The following is a 23,641-nucleotide window of genomic DNA, read 5'->3' as shown; positions in this document are numbered from 1 at the left end:
TACAAGATTGGAGATGGTCTGCGTTGATGATACTTGTCCATGGCATTTGACAGCTCAAGTTGTCAAGAATTCAGAATGTTTCAAAATCACATCGTATGATACCACCCATACGTGTGACATCGACACTCGTAAGAATTATAATAAACATGCTAGTTATAAGCTTCTCGGAGAGGTAGTGAAGAGCAGATACAGTTCTACGCAAGGGGGTCCGAGAGCTGTCGATTTACCACAGTTGCTCCTAAATGATCTCAATGTTCGGATTTCTTATTCTACCGCTTGGAGAGCTAAAGTGGTTGCAGTGGAAAATGTAAGGGGGGATGATATAAAAAGTTACAGGTTTTTGCCTACCTATTTGTATCTTCTTAAATTAGCTAATCCGGGTACGATAACTCACCTACACTCTACACCTGAAGCTGCTGGTACGCAGCGCTTTAAGTATGCTTTTGTATCTCTCGGGGCTTCTATAAAAGGTCTGAAGTATATGAGGAAGGTAATTGTCGTAGATGGAACGCAGCCAGTAGGACGTTACAAGGGATGTCTCCTCATTGCATGTGCCCAAGACGGGAACTTCCAAATATTTCCAATAGCGTTTGGTGTTGTGGATGGTGAGACTGATGCTTCATGGGTGTGGTTCTTTGATAAATTAGCTGACATTGTTCCAGACAGTGAAGATTTAATGATTGTATCGGACAAACATTCTTCAATATATAAAGGCCTCAGTGTGGCTTATCCGAAAGCTCATCATGGAGCATGTGCAGTACACCTTGAGCGAAATATCTCCACCTATTATGGTAAGTATGGTGTATATGGATTATTTTTCAGCGCTGCTAAAGCTTACAGAGTGAGGGATTTTGAAAAATACTTCGAACAGTTAAGGGCTAAGAGTGCTGCATGCGCAAATTACTTAGAGAAAATTGGATTTGAGCATTGGACAAGAGCTCACTGTAAAAGGGGAACGCTACAATATCATGTCTAGCAACAATGTCTTAACAAAAGCCAAATCATATACGATTGTGTACATGATAGAGTTCATTCGAGAGGTCCTAATGCGATGGTATCATATACGATTGTGTACATGATAGAGTTCATTCGAGAGGTCCTAATGCGATGGTTCGCAGCGAGGAGGCAAAAAGTGGCTAGGTGTAAGTCTTTAGTGACGCTTGAGGTTGATGAGCGTTTTCTCCAAGATTTGCCTGCGTCAGGGAAATTCGCGGTTAAGATGTCTGGACCGTGGAGTTATCAAGTTACAAGCAAGTCAGGTGAGCATTTTCATGACTTGTACGTGTACGTGTCTTAGGTACACAAAGTTGAGAATCCCATGTGAACACGGTCTAGCAGCTGCAATCGAGTTTGGAATAGATCCGAAGGTTGTTGTCGGATGGTGGTATGGCCTTCAAACGTTTTCTGATTCTTTTCAAGAACCGATTCTACCTATCGCGGATCCGAAGGATGTTGTCATCCCACAACATATATCGGATTTGATACTAATTCCTCCAAACAGTAGACGACCACCAGGAAGACCAACAACCAAAAGGATTCCATCTAGAGGTGAAAACCGGGTAAGTGCTATCATTCAAACATGTACACATTTTTCAAATATCCCACAACATTATGTTTTGAGTATAAGATGTGTTGATTATTAACTTATTGTTGTTGTCACTTCAGAAAAAGAGACAGAAAAGACTTATTCCGAATCAGTGCACACGATGTAGACAAGCAGGTCATAACAAGAAGACTTGCAAAAATCCTATTTAGATCTCCTCATAAGCTTTATGTCGCCGCGAAGACAGTGTACGTTTATGTGTGGACCGTGTGTACCAAAGTGTTGTGACGGTGTACGTACATTTAATGTTTGCCATCGTATAACTATGTACATTTTTGTTAGTGTACGTTTTTGTTAGTGTACGTTTTTGTTATGTCTGTGTACGTATAATCTTCATGAAAAAAACGGTACAAACGGTTACACACATTTGTATCTCAACCGTTGGAACACTTTCGCACTACCCACTGCGTCCATTATGGAATTTCCTTATTTAAGCCACATCTCCTCCTCAATTTTATCCACGTTCCTTCAAACGAAAACCCTTTCATATTCGGCAGTTACATCAATCAAACACAAAGTCTTTCGATTGTTCTTGCTAACCGTGTGATGGACGGGTATCACACCATCTCCGAATTGTGTCCTCATATCACTGGGTGGACAATTTGTGTATTTGTCGTGAGAGTGTTTAAGAAGTTTGTTGCGCCCAACGTCTTCGAACTCGGCCTTATCTTGGCAGATAATTCGGTAGTTTCCCTATGCCGTGTTTGTGTTTTTTTTTATCATACGTCAGGTTCAATTGTATATAAATCTGTTATATATCATATTCTGTAGGGATCCCGTTCCCGTATCGAGGCCACCATTGATCGTCGCCTTGCTCCTTTTTACCTAGACCGAATCAAAGAAAATGAGTGGAAAATTGTAACCACTTTCTTGGTCCTTAACGTCGCTGACCCAGTGAGAGCAACATCTCATGACTACGGCATATGGTTATGGATCAGACCGTCGTTACTAACGCCTTACCAAGGGACCCAATATCATTTTACGATTTCACTCAATTCGACTACATTTTGGAGAAAACAGTTGATAAGAAAGTTTTAGTCGGTGAGATGTTTTTTAAGTTACGTTTTATGGACACATTTTTGAAATTATAAGTTTATTTCTATTTTTTTGGCCCTCGATGTAGATGTCATTGGAGCGTTGGTGGAGGTTGGCCACTTGACCGGAGACTTCTACGGTCTCAAGCTTCCTTTCAAGATCAAAGATAGATAGTAAGTGTTCTTTCGACATTTGATTCACTTACACTTTTTAATCTAAACGCTGACTTGATTCTTCTTTTAATCTAATGTAGCAACGAAGTTTTGGAATGCGAAGCACAGAATGAATAGGCGTTGGAATTCCAAACCTTCTTTCAGAGTCTAGGTCAGCGCAATGTTGTTGTCGCACTCGTCTTCTGGCGTTTAACCGACAGAGCTAATCCGAAGGTTGTGAGTCATGGTCCTGTGTCAAAGGTCTTTGCCGATCCGGACACACCGGAAGTGGAAGAGATCAAGCAGGTCGTTTTTTAGTAAGGGGGATTTGTTTTCCGTTTTCTTATTATTAAATACCATATTTATATTAAGTATTGTTTATTAAACTACATAAAGTTGTTGGCGTTTTCAAATTACTTGACTTTGAATAATAAACTATTGGGTAACTGTACGTACATTTTATACGTACAGCGTGTACAATTACAATTAATTTGGAAGTGTACGTTTTACTAGCTTTTCGGTTCTTCAAACAGCAAATTCTACGAATCCCGTGTAAGTACATCAACACATACATATATCATAATTGTTGTCCTCAAACAACAAAAACTTCATTCATTCATAATTAAGTGCCCGAAGAAGGACATACAATGCAGAAAGACAAACAACTTATATTAGATGCGGAAGCAATAAACTAAAAAGTAGAGCCCGAAGCATACACATGAGCCAGAAAATTGTATGCCTCATCCGTCATAACAAAGTCATATCTAATAGAAGACACACATCTCCCTCGCGTACCAGTAAAAGAAACACCCTCTGCAGCCGGAACTGTATGTGCAAAGGCCAACACATGCCGGTGTGTGCACATACCTCCATGAACGTTGCCAGAGCCGAGGACCTTCGGTGTGAAGCTGGCTTATGTGATACATCACCAGCTCCCCCACTGCGTGAGCTACCGTGACTGTGGGTGTCATCACCCAGAACATATCGCTGACTGAAAGAAAGTCAACATGGTTGCCAGTACAAGTTAGGAATAAGCCGGACGCAAAGCAGGCGAGAGGGTTGGATGGAGAGACGGAGTTGAGTAGTGCAATGCCATGGGCCACCGTTACGAAGCTGCTTGCCTGGCGGAAACCTTCGAGGTATATAGCCAGGATCGCACCCCTTTCCAGCAAGAGGCTGAAGTAGGCCCTGAAGGGAGACTCCGGCTGCACGAAGTGAGGCCATGTGATGAAGTCGTCCATCACTATTGTGTTTACGTCACTTGCTTCGACCAAGCGGCGGAGGGTCTCGATGGGAGTCTGAGATACAGGCACGTAGTTGATGAGGACAGAAATCGGGTTTGGTAATTGTATTGCAAGGTACATCTCGGTTGGAGGGGTTGCGGGGAAAGCCATGTTGTTTAGAAAGGAGGTTTAGAAATAATCTTGCAGTTGATGAATGAAGGAGGTTTTAGAAGAATGTGAGCAAATAAATTAGTGTGTGTGATATCGTTTATATAGGGGCAAAATATTGAGTTCATGTATATGGCTACATTTGGGGGGGGGAACGCATTAAAAAAGTCTCATTATTTTAAAGTTCCTCTTATCTGACAAATGCCAGTGTACATTAATTGCAAAACGTGTACGTATATTAGGGAGATTTATGCGAAAAGATAGAGGTCATTTCTATGAATAGAGCTTGACAGTATGCAATAAATAACCACTCCAAATCTTGTAGATATGGGTTATTACAGGTCAAATCAATCAACATTGCATCATCATTTACTACCATCTCGAAAGTCACTTCTCATATTTCTAGTTTCAAACCAACTAAAATACTTGTACAATAAAGTATACCCGTGTACGTATGTCTACCCTTATTACGTTCTTTGACCAAAAGTTTGTGTTGATGTCTGTCGCCGAATTAGGGGGAAAAGATTGAGTTCATGTATATGGCTAAATCTGGGAGGAACGCATTAATAACCAAATATCTTTCTTTCGCAATTTCGTTTTATCTGACAAAAGACAGTGTACATTAATTACAAATTGTGTACGTATATATGGGGATATTACTTTTTTTTTCTGAAAAGATAAAGGTCATTTCAATGGCTAAATCAGGTCAGTATGTATTTAATGATAATTCGTAAGCCTGTGTAGACAAGGCACCATTATCTAACATTAGGAAACTTGTTTATCAATTTACTATAAAATCTTATATTACAATTATTTGTAACCATTCATAAGATTGAGTATTATATGAGAAACAAACAAGGATGTAGATAAAAAGACATGCATTACTGATAAGCAAAGTACAATTGCAAAGGCCACATATTATAACATAAAAACTTAGAAATTCAGAGAAAATTACGTAAGAACTGCCTAGAGAATTTGGCTAATTCTTCTTGCACACCACCAGAGGTAACATACGTTGCAAACATTCTTGAAGGGTCCAGATCTGATGTAACACAGCTCAGCGCAAGGAGGCGTTCGAATACCACGTTCCTCAGGGTACGGAAAGGTTGCGCCGTATGTGTTGTTTAACCTAATTCCATATTATTTTATTTCGTCTAGGAGTTCCTCACAATTGTCACGTGTTTCTTCTGATTCCAAAGCGTAATGGTTGTTTGCGAACAGGCGTAGGTACACACCACCCATGTGAGCATTGCCGTCGCATATGCACAGAATTGCGCAGGCCAGGGTTGCATCGACGTGCCTTGGTACATTCCGCTGTAAAAGAACAATGGCGCCTTTAATGTCAGACTCATGGGTAACTAGACGCAGTCCTTCATGGTAAATAGCAATCGTGTTACCAGCCTCTAGACACCTTTTGAAAAAGGGTCTATATCGACCTTCAGCGTTGATGTCATTCGGATCATGGCCTGCCGCATGGAAGTCATCGGGATCACTGCACATGGTGTAAATATTAGCATCTTTCAGGACATCTGGCCTGTAGACAATGTTTCTTCCACGACGCCCTGATCTTAACAGAGGTCCGAGGTACCACCAACATTTGTCAGCCATTTTTTTGGCTATCTTGGCTAGCAAATCTTCAGGTAGATTTGGTGTAGACATTTCTTGGAATTTGGTGTTTCAAAACAATGCAATTCCTACTCTTAAATAAAGAACAATGAAGTTAGTTGGTTAAGTTATGGTTGTAGTTAATGCAATCTTACGTAAGTGATGATGCAGTGAGGGAGGGTTGTCAAATCAATGTAAGTAAAGAAATAGTTATCTTATTATGAGAAAAATTGACTTTTGTGTAAAAGACGTACTTTATGTAAGATGTACGTACACATGTTGGTTTTTGAATAAGTGTACGATATGCAGATTGTTTAGAGAAGATAGTTATAACGATTACATAAATATTTTTAGGATCTCCATAATTAATTACGTTGTTCTAATTAGGTTGTTGAAAATAAGGAAATAAGTACTAGGAAATAATAATAATTCAACATCCAGGGATGATTACAATAAACGCCGATTACTACACTTGCGCTTGCCGTGCTCGTAGATTTCCGCTGCGTACACCTGACGGTAGGAGGCCATATCTGCTTCTTGAATATTCACCAAGTCTGACATTGGGTTACCAAACGCCAGCAACTCCAAGAACTTCATTGCGTAAGGCCCGCAATCTCCTGTACTTGGGTTTTGAGCGACCATCACATTTCTCTCATAGGCAAAAGGTTCAACTGAGTACTTCTCAGGCAATACATCCGCGCACATCGCTCTCACTAGGTACGGCATCATCTCGCAGACAGGCTGCATCTTTGACCATGCAACAGACTCCCGCGTGTGTTCTATGAGAGCGTCATAGACAACTATATGCCGGGCTCTGAGGTAGATTGCCAACCCAACCCAATGATCACCTTTCCAGTTCATCGGAGCATATACCACGTCGACATCCTTGAACCATCTACGACTAGGTTCACGGTGTATGTGTATTCCATTGGCCATGTCGTATAGCCGGTCGCCCCATTTGAACCCAAGCTTATTTATACAATTCCTGAAGCTGACAGCACGCTTAGTAAGCTCATAAAGCAGGAAAGAGTCCAAAACAACGCATCGGTTTGCTATCATTTGTTGACCGTTCTTGTGCCACATCAAGATTGCGAGCATTTCCAAGACCTGAAATGATAATAGCATAGACAGTTAGTGTACGTACACTAGCCCTGAGACGGATCCAGATATCCGGCAAAATTGGGTGTATCCGGATCCGGATCCGGATCCGCCGGATCTACAGTTTTATTATCCGGATCCGGATCCGGATGAACCGGATATCCGGATCACGGATACCCGTTAAAAAACCCGGATATCCGCGGATATCCGGATCCGAATAAAACCTTTTTTTTTTTTTTCGTGAGCCCATTTTTTTCTTGACACGCTCTCCTTCAATACTTTACCCAGCTAGAGCACCAAACGCAAATAACCAAATCACAGGAGCGTTGTATTCCTATACCAATAAAAAACTTTGAATCATCGAAACTAAGAAAAACTATTCAAGATCTGTTACTTTTTCATTGTTTGATTCACCAAATCCGCCGGCGATTCACCGAAAACAACAAATCCACGACGAAAAGATGGGATGAAAATTAGAGAGCCAACAACTACAACAAATGATTTATGGATTGGGGGATCGAAACTAGAAATTAAAAGATGTAAATTCTGCAATTTTTGGATATAGGTTTTGTGGTGAGGTGAAGAGATAATGTTGGAGGTTGACAGGTCTCGTGGGGAAGAGAGAGTTGGAGAGATATTTTAGTAAATTATTGGGTTTGGGCTTTATATCATTTGGGCTTTAGAATAAAATGAGTTTCAAATTTGACTAACTATAATGGGCCCAACTATAAACATTTAATAGTACCGGATCCGGATATCCGGTTCTAAAATTTTGAAGTATCCGGATCCAGATCCGCCCACCCCGGATATCCTGTTTTTCGGATCGGATCGGAGCGGATCCCGGATCGGATCCTGGATCCCGGATAATAAGTCCTTGGCCTAACGTACACAATAGGCATATTTTAAAAATGTACACAAATGTACTATTTCAACTTACCATATTATCCACCCACTTTCCTTGTGCTATAAGCATGGAGAAAAACTCGTTGTCCACTTTGCGATACCCGAAAAGAGTGTGCTTCCTGTATATCCAATATTATAGTATGACTGGTTGTTATAGAAAACCAATGTATCAATTAAGGGATAATTTTGATAATGCACGATACTTACACATTCGGACCGCGGAGGACATTGGTTAAGAGCTCTAATTTGGAAGCCTCAACCTTCTCCAAGGGGTTGTAAGGGACATTTCCAGCCGCTATAACCACCTCTGAATCTTCAGCTCGTCCAGGAACATCCTCCACGAGGACTGTTGTTTCCTTAAAACCTTCCGGAAGGGCTTCATCCACCTCAAAAATTATTTGCTTCTTCACTTTTTTGGGTACAACCGGGGTAGGAATTTTAACTGCTATTGCTTCGAGTGAAGCATCGTTGTTTGGTTCATCCTGTAAAGAAGTATTATTGTAAACACCATGATTAAACAATTTCAAAATGTAATGATAATATTTGCTGGCAAGATACTCACAATATTTTTCAGTGTACCAACTGTCGTGTCTGCTTCATCTAACCCTGGGTTTGAATCCTCTTGTTCTTCCACCCCGTCGATAATCCCCTGCTGCTCCAAGACAAATTAACGTGCAGAATTATTTAAATGTACGCATACAATCCTATGTACGTATGTTAATAATTGTGTATAATTTTAAACCAAACACGAGATTTTTACCTCCTTTACATTAGCTGCATCCACATCCATGGAGGCTTTCGTTGCCAACTCCTATAACACCTGCATAATAGAAGATTATAAATTTAAACAAGCCTACACTATTTTATTTTAAAATATAGTTAGCTTACATTCTTAACTACTGCAAATGGTGAAGGGGGATCACTAGGGGTGCCCTCAAGTACTGAGTTATCCACTTTACTCTCTGGAACAACATTGGGTACATCTCCCGCATCAACCTGTGGCAGTAGTTATCAATTTCATCGGCTATATCCTCTATTTTGTTATGTCTGAAACAATCAGTACTTATACGTACACGGGAAATAAGAAAGACAAATGTACGTACACTTACACCGGGTTCCTCGGTGTGTTCAGCCTGAGAAGATGTATCTCTATCATTATCCTCACAAATTTCTGGTTCCTCCCCAACATTTGCTTCACTCTCAAGACCGGCACCATGTTCTTATCCCTGAAACAAATATACCATACACGTCTTAAGCTTTATGTGAGTACACATATGGAAAACTACATTTGACTATTAGCAGACCATATACCTGTCTAGATGTTGCAGGTAAACCTGATGGATTTTCTACCATCTCTGTGTCAGCAGTTGGTTTTTCATCTGTCCCTAGCTGTGTACCAACTACGACAGGCTCACCACCATCAATTGGTCTTTTATCCTAAAACATAGTATACCATACACTTCTTAAGCTATATGTACGTGGAGAACTGAAAATAATTGATACGCGTACACTTATGGAAAACAGTATGTGACTATTAGCACAAGACATATCTGTGTCAGCACTAGCTTTTTCCTCGGTCCCTGACTGTGTACCAACAAGGACAGACTCACCACCATCACGTGCTCCTTCATCCTGAAACATAGTATACCATACACTTCTGAAGCCTATGTGTACGTACACAACTGGAAATAATTGATAAAAATATTTGTACACGACATACCTGATGGGAAGGTGTAGGTCCACCAACTGAAATGTTAGCTACTCCAGTGTCAACCATATATTCGTCTCTGTTCGAAAAATCTCCTCCATCATTTGCAGTAAAACCACCTTCATTGTTGGCTTCATCCTGTACCATAGCAGACAAGTTACAGTTATTAATCTTCATGTACATACATTTAAAATACTATATATAAATGTACGTACATGCCATACCTGGTCATCTTCCTCAGAGGAAGAGTTACCATCAGAAAGCTGAGTAATCTCCGCAATTGACGTCATATTCTTCAGCCTTGAAGACTTTCTTGTTCCAGACTTGAAGACTTTCTTTGTAGACATCCTTTTAGATGCCTTCTTCACACTCATCGGTGCCTTAGCCACCGATTTAGTTGGGCCCTGTGAAGCATGGGAAGTTTTGGTTGGTTCTGTCTTTTTGCCCTTTGGATCTAAGGCAGCACGTATCTCCTGACGGACAAATTTCTTCAAGTCTTGTTGCATTTGTTTATTTTGTGCTTCCTGCCTCTTGAAACACCTCCTAAGTTCAACTACAAACTTCTCAAACTGGGGATCTTCAAAACAATCCTCAGCAGTGTCCTCATTTTCTTCTTCCACAACAAATTTCTGTTTTTTCAAAGCAAGTGCATTCGGGGCTGTTACATTTCTTTTCCTCTTCTTCACACCTACGATAGACCAGTTTAATCATTGATTGGTCTTCAAGGGACAATAATCAGAAAGTATAAAAACAACATTTACACTCACGTATCTCTCCAAGTTGTGGTGGGTGCTCCTGCTTTGGAAATGCAGCATAACCTCCAACCCATTCTTCCTCCTTCCACTCATAACCAGCTAACAACAATCGCTCAATGTAAGCAACTCTTGGATCCTCAACTTCATCATCTCATGACAGGGATGGAGGACAAATATTGTCCTCTGGTTTCACAAGATAGGTTACCTCAACCTACACCAATAAGTTTGTTAACCACTTAGAGAATGTACACTTACTTTTTAAATAATGTACGTACATAAACAATTGTACATACCTCTTCAGCAGCCTCACACTCCAAGATGCTGGATGTCATGATTGCCCGTAGTGAGGCAAGATGATGGATAGACCTCTGAGTAAATGTCCTGTTAGCTTCATCATCAGGTACTAGCTTAGCAAGGGATGGGATTGTTTCAAACGCAAACAGCTGGAGTGCTAATGGGAATCCATGTAGTGCATAAGACCCATCCTTTACACACCTTATCAGTTTTTGAGCATCTGAAGGGGTTTGGAATTTTGCTATCCTCTCCAAAGTACGGGTAAAAGACACCCTTCCCCAAGGGTATTTGCAGAAGAATTGCACGCTCTTCGTCATCTCAACAGTGAACTCAGAAGGCCTTATGGGGTTATTATGGCACCCTATCACACCATCTACCAAGATTATAAGAAATAAGACCAGCTGCTTCCACCCATCCATATTTTCCTCCTCCTTCAGCCAGACCACCAAATCATGCACTGTTGGATTCGGCTACGTCACAAACTTCTCCTCAAACAGAGTTTTCCAGACACTTTGACTCCCAGCTTTGACCTTTAGCACATCCGTCACGTCTTTCTTGTTGGGATACGTCCCACATTCTAGACCAGTTACCAGACTAAATTCTCTTAATCCAAATTTTATTGGATGACCGCCGAAGACCATCCACATCTCATTCACTTTACTCGTCACTAACTGATGACATATTAGTCCAAGAACAAGCTTACCTGAGAAGGAAGACTTGTTAGCAGGTATCCTAAAAAGGTCCCCAAATGGAGATTCGAGAAGAAACTTCATCTCCTCTTTTCCCTTAAGAACTTGCGCTATGTCAGAAAGGTACTCCGGTTTGGAGTACGCGTTCATCTTCGTCTTCACAGGGTACCGGTCTAGGGCAAAGAGTCTAGGTGGTAACTCTTCAACTATAAGATCTTCAGTCGGAACCACGCTTGTACTGCCTGCAATTACAAGTAATATACAATTAAGTAAGGATGTAAACAATACAAATTCGTGTACGTATACAGTAATTATCAACATTATATACTCAACATCTGAATTTTGGCGGAAAAAGAAATTTCCAATTCATCTTCTCAAATTTTCAAACTACAGATTTAGCAAAATCCGGCAACTTCTATCCCTTTAATCAAACAAGCTTTAATATTCCGATACACCCAAAGAAACTACAAACGAGATAATATCAGAACTTACCCAATTCCTCCGGCGGCTTTGTCGGAGAGAGTTTCTTCCTCGGGGATACTCTGAGTACCCGCTTCTCCTTCTCAGGGCCTTCCCGCGTATGCTGCTTCCTCGGTACTTCGTCGTTTTATTTATTCCCAGCCATCTCGAAGGTTTCTATCTCGCCGGAGGTTTCTCAGGTCGTCTTCGCCGGAAAAACTTCAACTTTCTATTCGCCGGTTTTTGGAGTTCAATGCGATGCCTCAAATCAAGTATCCAACAATTCGAACGGTGATGTCGAAAAAAGAAGATGGATGAATGAATTTCGAACTGATTTCAACTTCTCTCTCGAATCTCTCCGCCTCTCTCTCCTTCTTCTTCTTCGTTTTCTTCGACAGTTTTTTTTTTTTTTTTTAAACCGCAACAAAAATCAAAAGAAACTAAACCGGTCAGTAACTGTGCGGTTTGGTTTAATTCGTTAGGGACATTTTCGTCATAAAATGTTGTAACTGTCAAAACATGAGAATGAAATCTCACTTTGCCAAACTGTGAGACAAAATCTTTTTTTTAACCCAAACGTGAAAATTTCTTTAATATTTTTGTCATATAAACTAAACCGAGTGAAACCAAAACTTTACTATTTAATTTTTTCTTACTGATCAAACCGAATTTGGTAAAACTTTTCTTGTCTAACCAAATAAACTGAAATTCATAATTTTGATTAACATAGATAATTTACTGTGTTATTGGTTTATTGATTTGTAAATCCAAATAGGATTTGAAAATCTTATTAATAATGAAATCAAGACATATGAATTTTGAAATAACATGTGTTTATCTATGGATTTGAATCCTTCTATTTTTTTTTTCTTTCAAATCCATTTAAAATATAATTTGAATTTTGAAATCTAAAAGCAAATGACAAAACGAATAACATAGGATTTTAACTAATATTTATAAATTATGGAACCAATATCACATGATTTTAGTTAGGATTTTAAAATCAATGATTGAATAACAAATAATTTTTATGAATTTCCAAATCCTTATAAATCCATGAACCAATAACCCATCATAAATTTGTTAGAAATGATTTACCAAATCAAACCGAAAGTTATGATTCAAACCAAAGGGAACCGGAAAACAACAATATATCTCTCTGGTTATTTTCCACCTAATAAACCCAACTCATAAGAGTTATCAAATCAAACCTGGAAAATATATGTTCTATATCGGTAAAAATTCTACTAAATAACGTACGTAAAACCAACCAAAAAAAATAAAAACCTAAATACGGTAACCTACAAACAGAGCCGGCCCTAGCCACAAGCTAGGGAAGCATGTGCTTGCGGCCCCGGATGTAGTTATTAATATATCGGCCCTCTTTTTTCAAAAACTCTCTTATAGCTCAACTGGTTAAATGCTTGATGGAGGAATGTGAGGTTGAGGGTTCAATTATCACAATTGTAGAAATGCTTTAAAAAATTTTTTGGGAAGAATTAGCCCTTTTTTTTTAAGCTTGTGGCCTTCAAAATGTTAGAGCCGATACTGCCTACAAAGCTGATATATATTCATGATCCAAACCGGAGAAACTAGAATAAAGCCACTCCTATGCCTACTACTATACGTACCTTTCCATTGGTAACAAAGACGAGGAGAAGACAAGCGACGATGGAGCCAAGACACTGAGCAATCCAGTAGAAGAAACCTGTGATGAGTGTTATGTTTCCGCCGATGGCAAGGCCAAGAGTCACTGCTGGGTTAAGGTGACCACCGCATATATTAGCCGCAATGGAAACTCCAACAAAAAGAGCAAACGCGTGAGCAATCGCAATCGCTACAAGACCAGCCGTGTCTAAGGCTCCATCAGAGGTTAGTTTGTCAAACGCTATAGCAGAGCCAACACCGGCGAATACGAAGAGAAGAGTTGCGATAAACTCAGACAAGTAAGCTTTTAGAGATGATACACTGAATGAGTCACCCACACTTCCAACTTCGATCTTCACCATTTTTTGAAAAACTAGTTTTTGGTTTTGTTAACTCTTTCTATTTTCTGTTACTTAGCCTTTGGATGGGCTCTTGTTTATATATAGCGAAGAGCAATTGACAAAAGGTGGGGTTGATAATGATATTACGTGGCAGAATCATTATTGGATGCCGCCCAAACGGCCTCTTATTTGATTAATGGAAGGTTAGCAATATTAAACATGTTTAGTGTCAACTATAGTGGGATTTAATAACATGTCAGGATAAGAATCTTCTGTTGGCATTTTGATATTCCGCATTTTAAAATTAAAGTTGTGTCACACCAATAATGATAATGGTCTTTGTTATTTTTGTGTTTCTTATTGGATTAGATAAGTAGGAAGGTACTAAATTATTAGTAGGGATTTTAAGTTAAATCCAATTTGCTTGTTTTTTTTTTTTTTTTCTTTTCTGTGTGGAGTTTGATTGAGAATATTTTACAAGGAAATCTAATTTTTAACTAGCTGCGATTATGACTATTCACAAAACTAACATTATACTGAATATAGATATATTTGTATAAACTTACATATTGTATTTCTAACAACAATTTGTATGCCTTCTTGAAAATTTAGATTTCATAGAAACAAACATGTAGTCGCTATGGAATATTTGGTGTACTATTTTCTTTTAAATTAATCTTCTGACGTTCAACGTTGTATTAAAATCACGAGATGTAAGGTACATCGAGTTTAAGGAAAAATGAGGTAATAGCATGTGCCATGGAAATGCAAATTTTATCCTATTTAATATTTATGAATAGTTTTAATTATAGTAAAATATTTATTTTTCATAAATAAATTTGTATTTTTAGTAAATATATATTTAATATATATGTACAATATAGAATAAATCTATGCATAAAACTAAATAGATATATATATATATATATATATATCTATCAAAAATAAATTCAATATTTATTTGTGTTTGGCTATTGGTTTTAGAATATTAAGAACAAAATCAAAAATTTTAAAGTGTTACAAAAAAATAATAGAACTAAATAAATGTAAAATTGTTATAATACATCGTATTGGACATATAACCGGGCCCAATAAGCCCATCAAAGTTATTCATTATGTATTGTATCCCGATGTACTTCTATATATTCTCTTGGGGATCAATAAAATAATTAGTTCACGCCGGTACTGTTCTTCGGTACTGTTCATCGGTACTGTTCATCGGTACTGTTCATCGGCAGCGTGAGTTACCGAGGTCTTAAGCTCCCGGTTCAATCCGTTCAACCCCAATTGGTGAAAGGTAAAAAACAAAACCTTAAAAGCTTAAAGACCAAAAATCGAACTTGAACCTAATGCAAAGCGAAATTTTAAAAACGGATAATGATTGATTAAGTGATTGCTTTTGCTTGTATGATTCGATTGCTTGACTCGTTTAAGTTGTTAGAAAAGTTATTGCTTAAACCTAACTTTCAAACTCGAAAACACTTAGCCATGGCTGAAACCTTAAAACCTAAATCAAATCAAATCCGAAATCCCTAAAATATAAATCGATTGATTGAGGTTGTTTAGGTTGTTTAGATTGATTATTTCTATGATTGATTGCATGCATAAATTGATAGAAATCAAAACCTAAAATCGCATGAACCCTAAAAAAACGTTTTTGCTTTTGAAAACCACAAAATTCAAATCGTTTTCCTCAAAGAGAAACGAAAACCCTAATGCGTTTTTTCAAACGTTTTCAACCGCATGTCTACAATCGCGAATTCAAATCGTTCTCATCATCGAAACATAAACCCTAAAACCGATTAAACCTAGTGGTTCAACCGCTTACTTTTGTAAAATCGCGGCTCAACCACTTCTATGTCCAAAACCGCAATTTTCGTGTATCTCCTAAACCGGAAATCATTCTCGGTTAACTCTAAACCCGAATATCAATTCGGTTCATCGGTTAAACCGTTTATCAATTAAAACATATATTAACTTGGTTCATCATTTAAACCGACTCAAAATCAATTTACTTTTGGTTAACTAATAAACCGGATCTCAACCCGGTTAACATAAAAACCAAAAATCCCTAAACCAGAATCTAATATTCCGGTTTAACTTTAAACCATTAAACCGTATCCTTAAAATTTACGATTCCCAAGAAAGTTTCCTAAATTAGAAAGTTTCCCCAGATTAGAAACTTTCCTCAAATAGAAACTTTCCTCATTTAGAAGGGTTCCTAAAATAGAAACTTTCCTTATTTAGAAAGTTTCCCAAATTAGAAACTTTCCTCAAATATAAAGTTTCCTCAAATAGAAACTTGCCTAAACAAACCCCTAATGAAATCAAGTTCATGTTTTCAGATGTCAAACATTCAGAAAGTCGAGTTCGAGGCCCTCAAGGTCTCCGGTGAAAACTATCTCGAATGGGCCCTGGACACTAGGATTTTCCTCAAATCAAAGGGACTAGGTGAGTGTATCAAAGCGGATAACACCACATCTGATAAAGACCGGTCCCAGGCGATATTTCATATCCGCCATCATATGGCCGCGAGCCTCAAACAGCAATATCTTACTCTTGAGAACCCACTCGAACTTTGGGTGGCCTTGAAAAAACGGTATGATCACCAGAAAACGGTGCTCTTGCCACAAACCAAGTTTGACTGGAAGGAACTCCGGTTCCAAGATTACAAATCTGTGGATGACTACAACTCCGAACTCTTTCGGATAGTTTCAATCATGAAACTATGTGGTGAAGAGGTGTCTGATAATGATCTCCTCGAGAAAACATTATCCACCTTCCATACCCAAAACATTGTGCTTCAGCAGCAATATCGTGCAATGAAACATACATTGTACGAAGATTTGTTATCTTGTTTGCTCTTGGCCGAGTAAAACAACGAGCTGTTAATGAGGAACAGTGCCCAGAGGCCCCCGGGATCGGCTCCAGTACCAGATTCCCGCAAAGAATCCTACAATGTCCAGCGAGACAGATCCTCAGATCGTGGTCGTGGACATGGGAATGGACGTGGAAAGCGTGGACGCGGAAATGGACTTGGCAACCGACATAACCTCGGTTATGGTTCCGGTAAGGGCCGTGGTATCTCTAAATTAAACCGCCCTGCCCACCCAACCAATCAGTATGCCTGCACCAGATGTGGAATGTTCAATCACTGGACAAAGAACTGTCGTACTCCCAAGTTTCATTGCGATTTGTATCAGAAAAATGGGAAAGCACCTGCTGAAGCTAACATGGCCCAGCAAGTTGATGCTGACGACACCACCACCGAGCCGACCGATCCCATGGATTACGAGATCTCAGATCTCCTCGATTGATTCTATCATCTGAACACTTGCTTATTTTGATTTTGTTTTTTTTTTTCATTTTGGGGATTTGTTTTATTTTTCATTTGCTATTTATTTTCAGACAAGAGTTATTTCATAAATTTAATCATGCAAACCGCGAATATTAGCACAATAGCGGATACCTCAAACTTAATAGAAGGCCACGGCCAGGCCCATGTGTTGTTATCAAACGGCACACATCTGGAAATTCCAGATGCATTATACTCACCCAGCTCAAAAAGAAACCTTTTAAGTTTTAAAGATATCAGACTTAATGGTTTCCACATAGAAACCCATGGTGAAGGGAACAAAGAATCCCTACTGATCACTAAGATCACTAAGTCCTCGAGACTATACCCGCATTATCTACTGGCCTTTACTATGCTAAGGTCAGTATGATTGAGGCTAATAATGCTCTCAAAGCCCGGTTCAAAGACTACACTATTTGGCACGACCGGCTTGGTCATCCCGGTACAACCATGATGCGTAAATTAATCCAAAGTTCTCAAGGACACACCCATCGAGAAAACCGAGTCTTCCCTCAGCACCTCACGTGCACAGCTTGCTCCCAAGGGAAGTTGATCACCCGGTCTTCACCAGTAAAAGTGTCCAAAGAGACATTACATTTTATGGAAAGAATCCAAGGAGACATCTGTGGTCCCATTCACCCACCTTCTGGGACATTCCGGTACTTCATGGTACTAATAGACGCTTCGACCCGTTGGTCGTATGTCTGCCTATTGTCTTCTCGGAACCAAGCTTTTGCTAGGTTGTTGGCTCAAATCATCAGATTACAAGCCCACTTTCCAGACTTCCCACTAAAGACTATACGTCTTGTTAATGCTGGTGAATTCACTTCCCAAGCGTTTAATGATTACTGTATGGCCATGGGGGTGACCATTGGGGACATGCAGTATTACATGCTGCCGAATTAATACGCATCCGACCATCTAGTGAGCATAGATATTCCCCATCCCAATTATTAACGGGTCATGAGCCAGACATCTCCCATCTCAAAACATTTGGGTGCTCAGTCTATGTACCCATTGCTCCACCACATAAAACCAAAATGGGACCTCAAAGGAGGATGGGAATATATCTTGGTTTTGATTCTCCCACCATCATCAAATATCTCGAGCCGACCATTGGAGACCTATTTAAGGCCAGATATGCGGATTGCCAATTTGATGAATCGGTATATCCAACATTGGGTGGAGAGAAACACAAGCTGGTCAAAGAGCTATCATGGAATCAAACATCCTTAAATTGGCAAGATCCTCGGACTCTAGAATGTGATTCAGAGATCCAAAAGATTATACACTATCAAAAGCTAGCTAATCAATTGCCAGATTCCTTTACTGACCCGAACAAAGTAACCAAATCGTACATACCAGCTTGTAATGCACCAGTACGAATAACTATCCCAACGGGACAAGCTCAAGTTGCTACAGAGTCTGCATCACGAAATAAACGTGGCAGACCTCTAGGTTCCAAAGACAAGAATCCACGGAAATAAAAAAAAGGTGCAATAGTTGAAACCGGGATTCCCAATATAACAGACATAGCCGCGGCTGAGACTCACTCTAATGAACCACCAGAAGAGGTTCGGGACGCCGAATCTCTAGGTTCTGAAGAGATCGATAACGATGAGATCTCTATCAATTACAACATGTCTGGAACCCAATGGAACAGAAAAGAAGTCGACTTGAATGCACTCTTTGCATACAAAGCAGCACTTGATATTGCGAACACGCAAGAGGATCTAGAACCCACGTCTATCACGCAGTGCACTCATAGAACAGACTGGCTAAAATGGAAAGAAGCCATAAACGTGGAGTTAAAGAGTCTCAAACTCAGGAATGTGTTTGGTCCGATCATCCGGATACCATTCAATGTCAAACCAGTGGGCCATAAATGGGTCTGTGCGTAAGAGAAACGAGCTCGGTGAAGTCGTTCGTTATAAAGCATGGCTTGTCGCACAAAGATTCTCACAGAGACCCGGAATCGATTATGAGGAGACTTATTCTCCGGTGGTGGATGCAACTACTTTTCGATTCCTCATAAGTCTGGGCATAAGAGAAAATCTAGATTTGCGATTAATGGATATTGTCACCGCATATCTCTATGGGCCCCTGGACAATGAAATATACATGAGATTACCAGATGGCATAGAGCTTAAAGATAAGCATGCATCTCGAGATCAGTACTGCATCAGGCTGAACAAATCCTTGTATGGACTGAAACAAAGTGGACGTATGTGGTATAACCGGTTAAGTGAATATCTCATCAGAGAAGACTACAAAAACGATCCCATCAGTCCATGCATTTTCATCAAGAAATACTCAAACAAAGGATTTGTAATCATAGCAGTTTACGTGGATGATCTAAATATCCTCGGAACATTTGGTGAAATCTCCCAAACAGTCGACTGCTTGAAAGCAGAATTCGAAATGAAAGACCTAGGTAAAACTAAATTCTGTTTGGGTTTACAACTTGAGTACGGCAAAGGAGGAATCCTTGTGCATCAAGCGGCTTATACTGAAAAAGTACTCAAGCGATTCAACATGGACCAGGCCCACCCATTGACCAGCCCAATGGTTGTTCGGAGCCTAGGATTGGACAGTGATCCACTCGGTCCCAAGAAGGACGATGAAGAAATTCTCGGTCCAGAAAAGCCATACCTCAGTGCTGTAGGAGCGTTAATGTACCTGGCTAATCACACTAGACCAGGCATTTGCTTTGCCGTGAACCTCCTAGCTCGCTTCAGCTCATGTCCAACTCAGAGGCACTGGAACGGTATCAAACACCTCCTAAGATACCTTCAAGGTACTAAAGACTTAGGACTGTTTACACTAACCACAACAAGGATGGACTAGTTGGTTTTGCTGATGCAGGATATCTATCAGATCCGCACACTGCAAGTCTCAAACTGGTTATGTGTTCACGCATGGAGGAACAACTATCTCTTGGAGATCGATGAAGCAGACAATCACTACCACTTCATCAAACCATGCAGAACTTTTGGCCATTCACGAAGCCAGCAGAGAACGTGTTTGGCTACGATCCATGACTCAGCACATCCGGTCAGATTGTGGTATGGACGAAGACAAGGAGCCTACGGTGTTGTATGAAGACAATGCGACATGTATCGCTCAACTCAAGGAAGGTTATATCAAAGGAGATCGGACGAAGCACATCCTACCGAAATTCTTCTCAACCTCGGATTGGCAGAAGGATGGTACGATCAGCGTTCAACATGTCCGATCAAGCGAGAACTCCGCTAACCTTTTCACCAAATCATTGCCCGCTTCAACACTCCGGAAGCTCATCCAACAAATAGGAATGCGTAAACTTAGAGATCTACAGTGATGCTCTAATCAGGGGGAGTAATGCGTGTTGTACTCTTTTTCCTTCACCATGATTTTTCCCACTGGGTTTTCCTGGTAAGGTTTTAATGAGGCAACATTCCCCAGCGCATTATCGAGATCCCGATTGACCATCAGGACCGGTTACTCTGTCCAAGGGGGAGTGTTATAATACATCATATTGGACTTATAACCGGGCCCAATAAGCCCATCAGGGTTATTCATTATGTATTGTATCCTGATGTACTTCTATATATTCCCTTGGGGATCAATAAAAAATTAGTTCTACAACAAAAATAAATAAAAATCATGACAATTATGGGCTTGCAAAATCAGCAAATATAATTCAATTTTAATATATAGAGGATGATCAAAAACGTATTAAATTAGTTTTACTTTTAAATAAAGGTTTGACATTAAGTAATTCGTCTATATTAACCTACATGTGGTGCTATACAATTCATGTAAATTATACAAATTAAGCGATTAGATACTTACCCAAACTTTGATGATAATTGTAGTTGATATTCGAATAGTATTAAGTTAGAAAGGGTATTTTGTTGAATTCGGAAGGTGATCCACAATGATGGCCGGATTATCTAAATGTTATTTTTATATTGCTGAGCCAACGATTTTCACGTTATATTTAGACGAATAAAAAATATTATACGAAATTAAAACCTGACATATTTTGGTTTGGTCATCAAAAGGTTATTTACTCAATAGTTTATGTAGTGAAAAGGTTTAGGATATGGATAACATAAATTAATAATCGCATGTTCTTTTATGTAGTTAGCAGTGTAGCTGCCACGTAGCCCGGGACCGAAACCCAAATTAACATTCGAACCCATCCGTTGGTTGAGTCAGTAGTGTTTCGTCATCATAATTAAAAGATGCACAGCCATTGAATATTTATATTTAGACTATCTACATTGGTTTTGATTTTACAACACCCAACATTCCACATCATCTTCTCTCTCTTCCACAACATCTTCTCTCTCTTCCACATCATAATTCAACACTTATATAATTTTTACTCTCTACAATAGTTTTGTTTAATAAAATTACACCACCTTACCCTACAATTTTTCTTTTCATATTTTTCATTTTATTTATGTTTAAGTTTTTTTGTGGTTATATATTATTAATCACAGTTAATATCAAATGAATCTAAAATAAGTAAAAAAAAAATTTATCTTATAAATTTTTGTATTTATTTTATATATCATTTTATTTTATTTTGTAAATAATAAAAACGAGAAATACAAATAGTCGTTATGCAATACAATCAGCACACAATACAAGTAAGGAAATACTCATAACTTAATTGATACAATAATCTCAACTCACAAACTTATAAATCTCATTCACCATCGAACATTCCCCTCTGTGCCCATATGTGTTTGACTAGATCTGCTTGAAGTTCGTGATGTACATTTTTATCACGCAAATTGGATCTATCACGCACATGATTTGCAAATACAGGTAGCACTTCGGTCAAGAATGGTTATTGTGTACTAGACCCACTTGCCTCAGATTGATCATAATCATTCCAATGTTGAGCATATGTCTCTCGTTCATCCTCAACAATCATATTATGAAATATGATACATGGATCTGGCATGCTTTTTTTGGATGTCCTGGCATCTCATGATCTATGGATCTGGCATGCATGAGGTCAAGGTGCCAGGACATCCAAAAAAAGCATGCCAGATCCATAGATCATGAGATGCCACTGCTTCAAGAATAACAGTGGTGGTTCCTTTATCGCCTCGAGTAAATTGACTTTCCCACGCCGTAGGACAATTTTTCCATTCCCAGTGCATGCAATCAATCCCAATCATCCCCGGAAACCCTCGCTAGAGATTACAAATCTGGACTTGTCCAAGAAGCTTTAGGGTAAGAATATGTACTTAGAGGCTGGAAGAGTGCTAGGCCCAATGCAAGCTTATCGAACAGAGGCGCGACGAGGATATCAAAGCCGCGAAGCAAAAGGAAAAAGTGGCTTTTCGCGAGCACTTTTTAGTACGAGACTTTCCTCAACGAAGTAAGCAAAGTCGAGCCCGCCGCCCTATGGGCTGCAGAGACAAAAGCCAACTACGAGCTTCTCAAAGAGATCAAGAGTGGGGAAATCATTGATACTGATCAGGAGCTCAGAACTGTCAGGAGAGACGAAGAAAAAACAGCCCAAAAGGTTGCCGAGGTGAGTGCGCTAAAAGTCGTCTCTCTTGAATTTGCTCATCTTCAGGTTGACATTAGTCACGTACAAGAGAAGGATGCAAACCTTCCCAAAGAAGAATTCGTTATCGGCGAGTCCAGGACTAATCGAATCACTCTGAATGGACATGAGATTGCTGCGATGTGGTCCGTTGATGTGGAAAAGGAACCCAGAGCATAGGAGTAATATAGATTACTTCATTTCTATCCGGGGTTCTGATGGTCCTTATGACCCCCTCAAGATCTATCCGGGGTTGTGATGGTTTTTAGAGATCTCTCGACGGTTTTTGGTCAGGAATTCTCATAGACTTCATTAGATTTTCAAGCGTGGGTCAGGAATTCTCACTGTGGGTCAGGAATTCTCACCGTCATCATCGTATCACTTCAGATCTTATTGGTATCCTTTCGTTTCTTAGGGAAAAGGCATACGTCTGTTCGTCGGAACTCCTGGGAACCTCCAAAATGTTCTTACATTGTTCCTTAATTCATATTTCTAGATCTATGTCCTCGCCTTGAATTTCTAATAACTGCTATGGCTCTGAAGCGAGCTCAGAAAGAGGTAACCGTTCTGGAAGGGCAATTTGGGAAATAGACTACGTCCATCCTTGGCTCGTGGAAGCTAATTATAACAAGAGGAGGATGCGAAAGCCCAAAAGAAGTACTTCCCCTTCCTGGATCTGCGTATCGAGCTCGGAGTTTCTCTTCCCAAGTTGTGCCCAAATGTTATCTATATTGTTTTATGCCGTCAAACTTCAGCCGAAGAAAGCGGCTACCTTCTATCTCTTGCCGACCTTTAATATTTGTACACGATGAAGAGGAAACCAACAAAAGGAACCTTCTATCTCGGACCTTGGAAACAGTTTAAAGTTTTTGACAATTTCCTAGATAAAGACGAACAATGGAGGAAGGAACAATGGTGAATGTACATGCTATTTGGTTTTGGACTGGAACGCTCGCAATGGTAGTTAGAAATAGGGGAAGACCAGAAATTCCTTTATAACTGCATTTATGATTTCTTCTATGCGGACTGACTTGGGTTTTACACTTTCTCTT

The 23,641-nt window shown here is 39.5% G+C and overlaps 4 protein-coding genes across 7 annotated transcripts; 1 reads left to right on the top strand and 3 right to left on the bottom strand.

The window, feature by feature from the left end:
• The first annotated feature begins 1,028 nt into the window (after nt 1-1,028).
• On the top strand, nt 1,029-2,487 carry LOC110227333. 2 transcript variants are annotated; one of them, XR_002331098.1, is made up of 3 exons: nt 1,029-1,559; nt 1,666-2,287; nt 2,375-2,487. XR_002331098.1 is itself a non-coding variant. In XM_021021323.1 (2 exons), the coding sequence occupies exons 1-2, from the start codon at nt 1,170-1,172 to the stop codon at nt 1,753-1,755; spliced, it is 480 nt and encodes a 159-aa protein (XP_020876982.1). In that variant the 5' UTR covers nt 1,029-1,169; the 3' UTR covers nt 1,756-2,487. The 2 variants fall into 2 exon arrangements, 1 of the variants encoding a protein (XP_020876982.1); XM_021021323.1 differs by having other exon boundaries at nt 1,666-2,487.
• A 3,644-nt stretch (nt 2,488-6,131) lies between these two features.
• LOC110227318 lies at nt 6,132-8,980 on the bottom strand. 3 transcript variants are annotated; one of them, XM_021021273.1, is made up of 7 exons: nt 8,891-8,980; nt 8,676-8,783; nt 8,548-8,607; nt 8,350-8,439; nt 7,995-8,269; nt 7,822-7,906; nt 6,132-6,893 (listed from the first exon to the last, which is right to left on the bottom strand). In XM_021021273.1, the coding sequence occupies exons 3-7, from the start codon at nt 8,575-8,577 to the stop codon at nt 6,234-6,236; spliced, it is 1,140 nt and encodes a 379-aa protein (XP_020876932.1). In that variant the 5' UTR covers nt 8,578-8,607; nt 8,676-8,783; nt 8,891-8,980; the 3' UTR covers nt 6,132-6,233. The 3 variants fall into 3 exon arrangements, with proteins under 3 accessions (XP_020876932.1, XP_020876934.1, XP_020876933.1); XM_021021275.1 differs by having other exon boundaries at nt 8,897-8,980; XM_021021274.1 differs by having other exon boundaries at nt 8,548-8,783.
• LOC110227328 lies at nt 8,921-12,018 on the bottom strand. Its single transcript, XM_021021310.1, has 6 exons — nt 11,726-12,018; nt 9,720-11,475; nt 9,508-9,633; nt 9,297-9,419; nt 9,099-9,224; nt 8,921-9,013 (listed from the first exon to the last, which is right to left on the bottom strand). Exons 2-6 carry the CDS (start codon nt 9,999-10,001, stop codon nt 9,008-9,010), a joined length of 663 nt encoding a protein of 220 aa, XP_020876969.1. The 5' UTR covers nt 10,002-11,475; nt 11,726-12,018; the 3' UTR covers nt 8,921-9,007.
• Nucleotides 12,019-12,090: 72 nt separating this feature from the next.
• On the bottom strand, nt 12,091-13,752 carry LOC9308371 (aquaporin TIP2-3). Its single transcript, XM_021021325.1, has one exon. The coding sequence runs from the start codon at nt 13,699-13,701 to the stop codon at nt 13,285-13,287; it is 417 nt and encodes a 138-aa protein (XP_020876984.1). The 5' UTR covers nt 13,702-13,752; the 3' UTR covers nt 12,091-13,284.
• Nucleotides 13,753-23,641: the final 9,889 nt, after the last annotated feature.

Source organism: Arabidopsis lyrata (genome assembly GCF_000004255.2).
Source record: "Arabidopsis lyrata subsp. lyrata unplaced genomic scaffold ARALYscaffold_6, whole genome shotgun sequence".
NCBI lineage: Eukaryota > Viridiplantae > Streptophyta > Magnoliopsida > Brassicales > Brassicaceae > Arabidopsis > Arabidopsis lyrata.
This window is presented reverse-complemented; position numbering and strand designations above follow the sequence as displayed.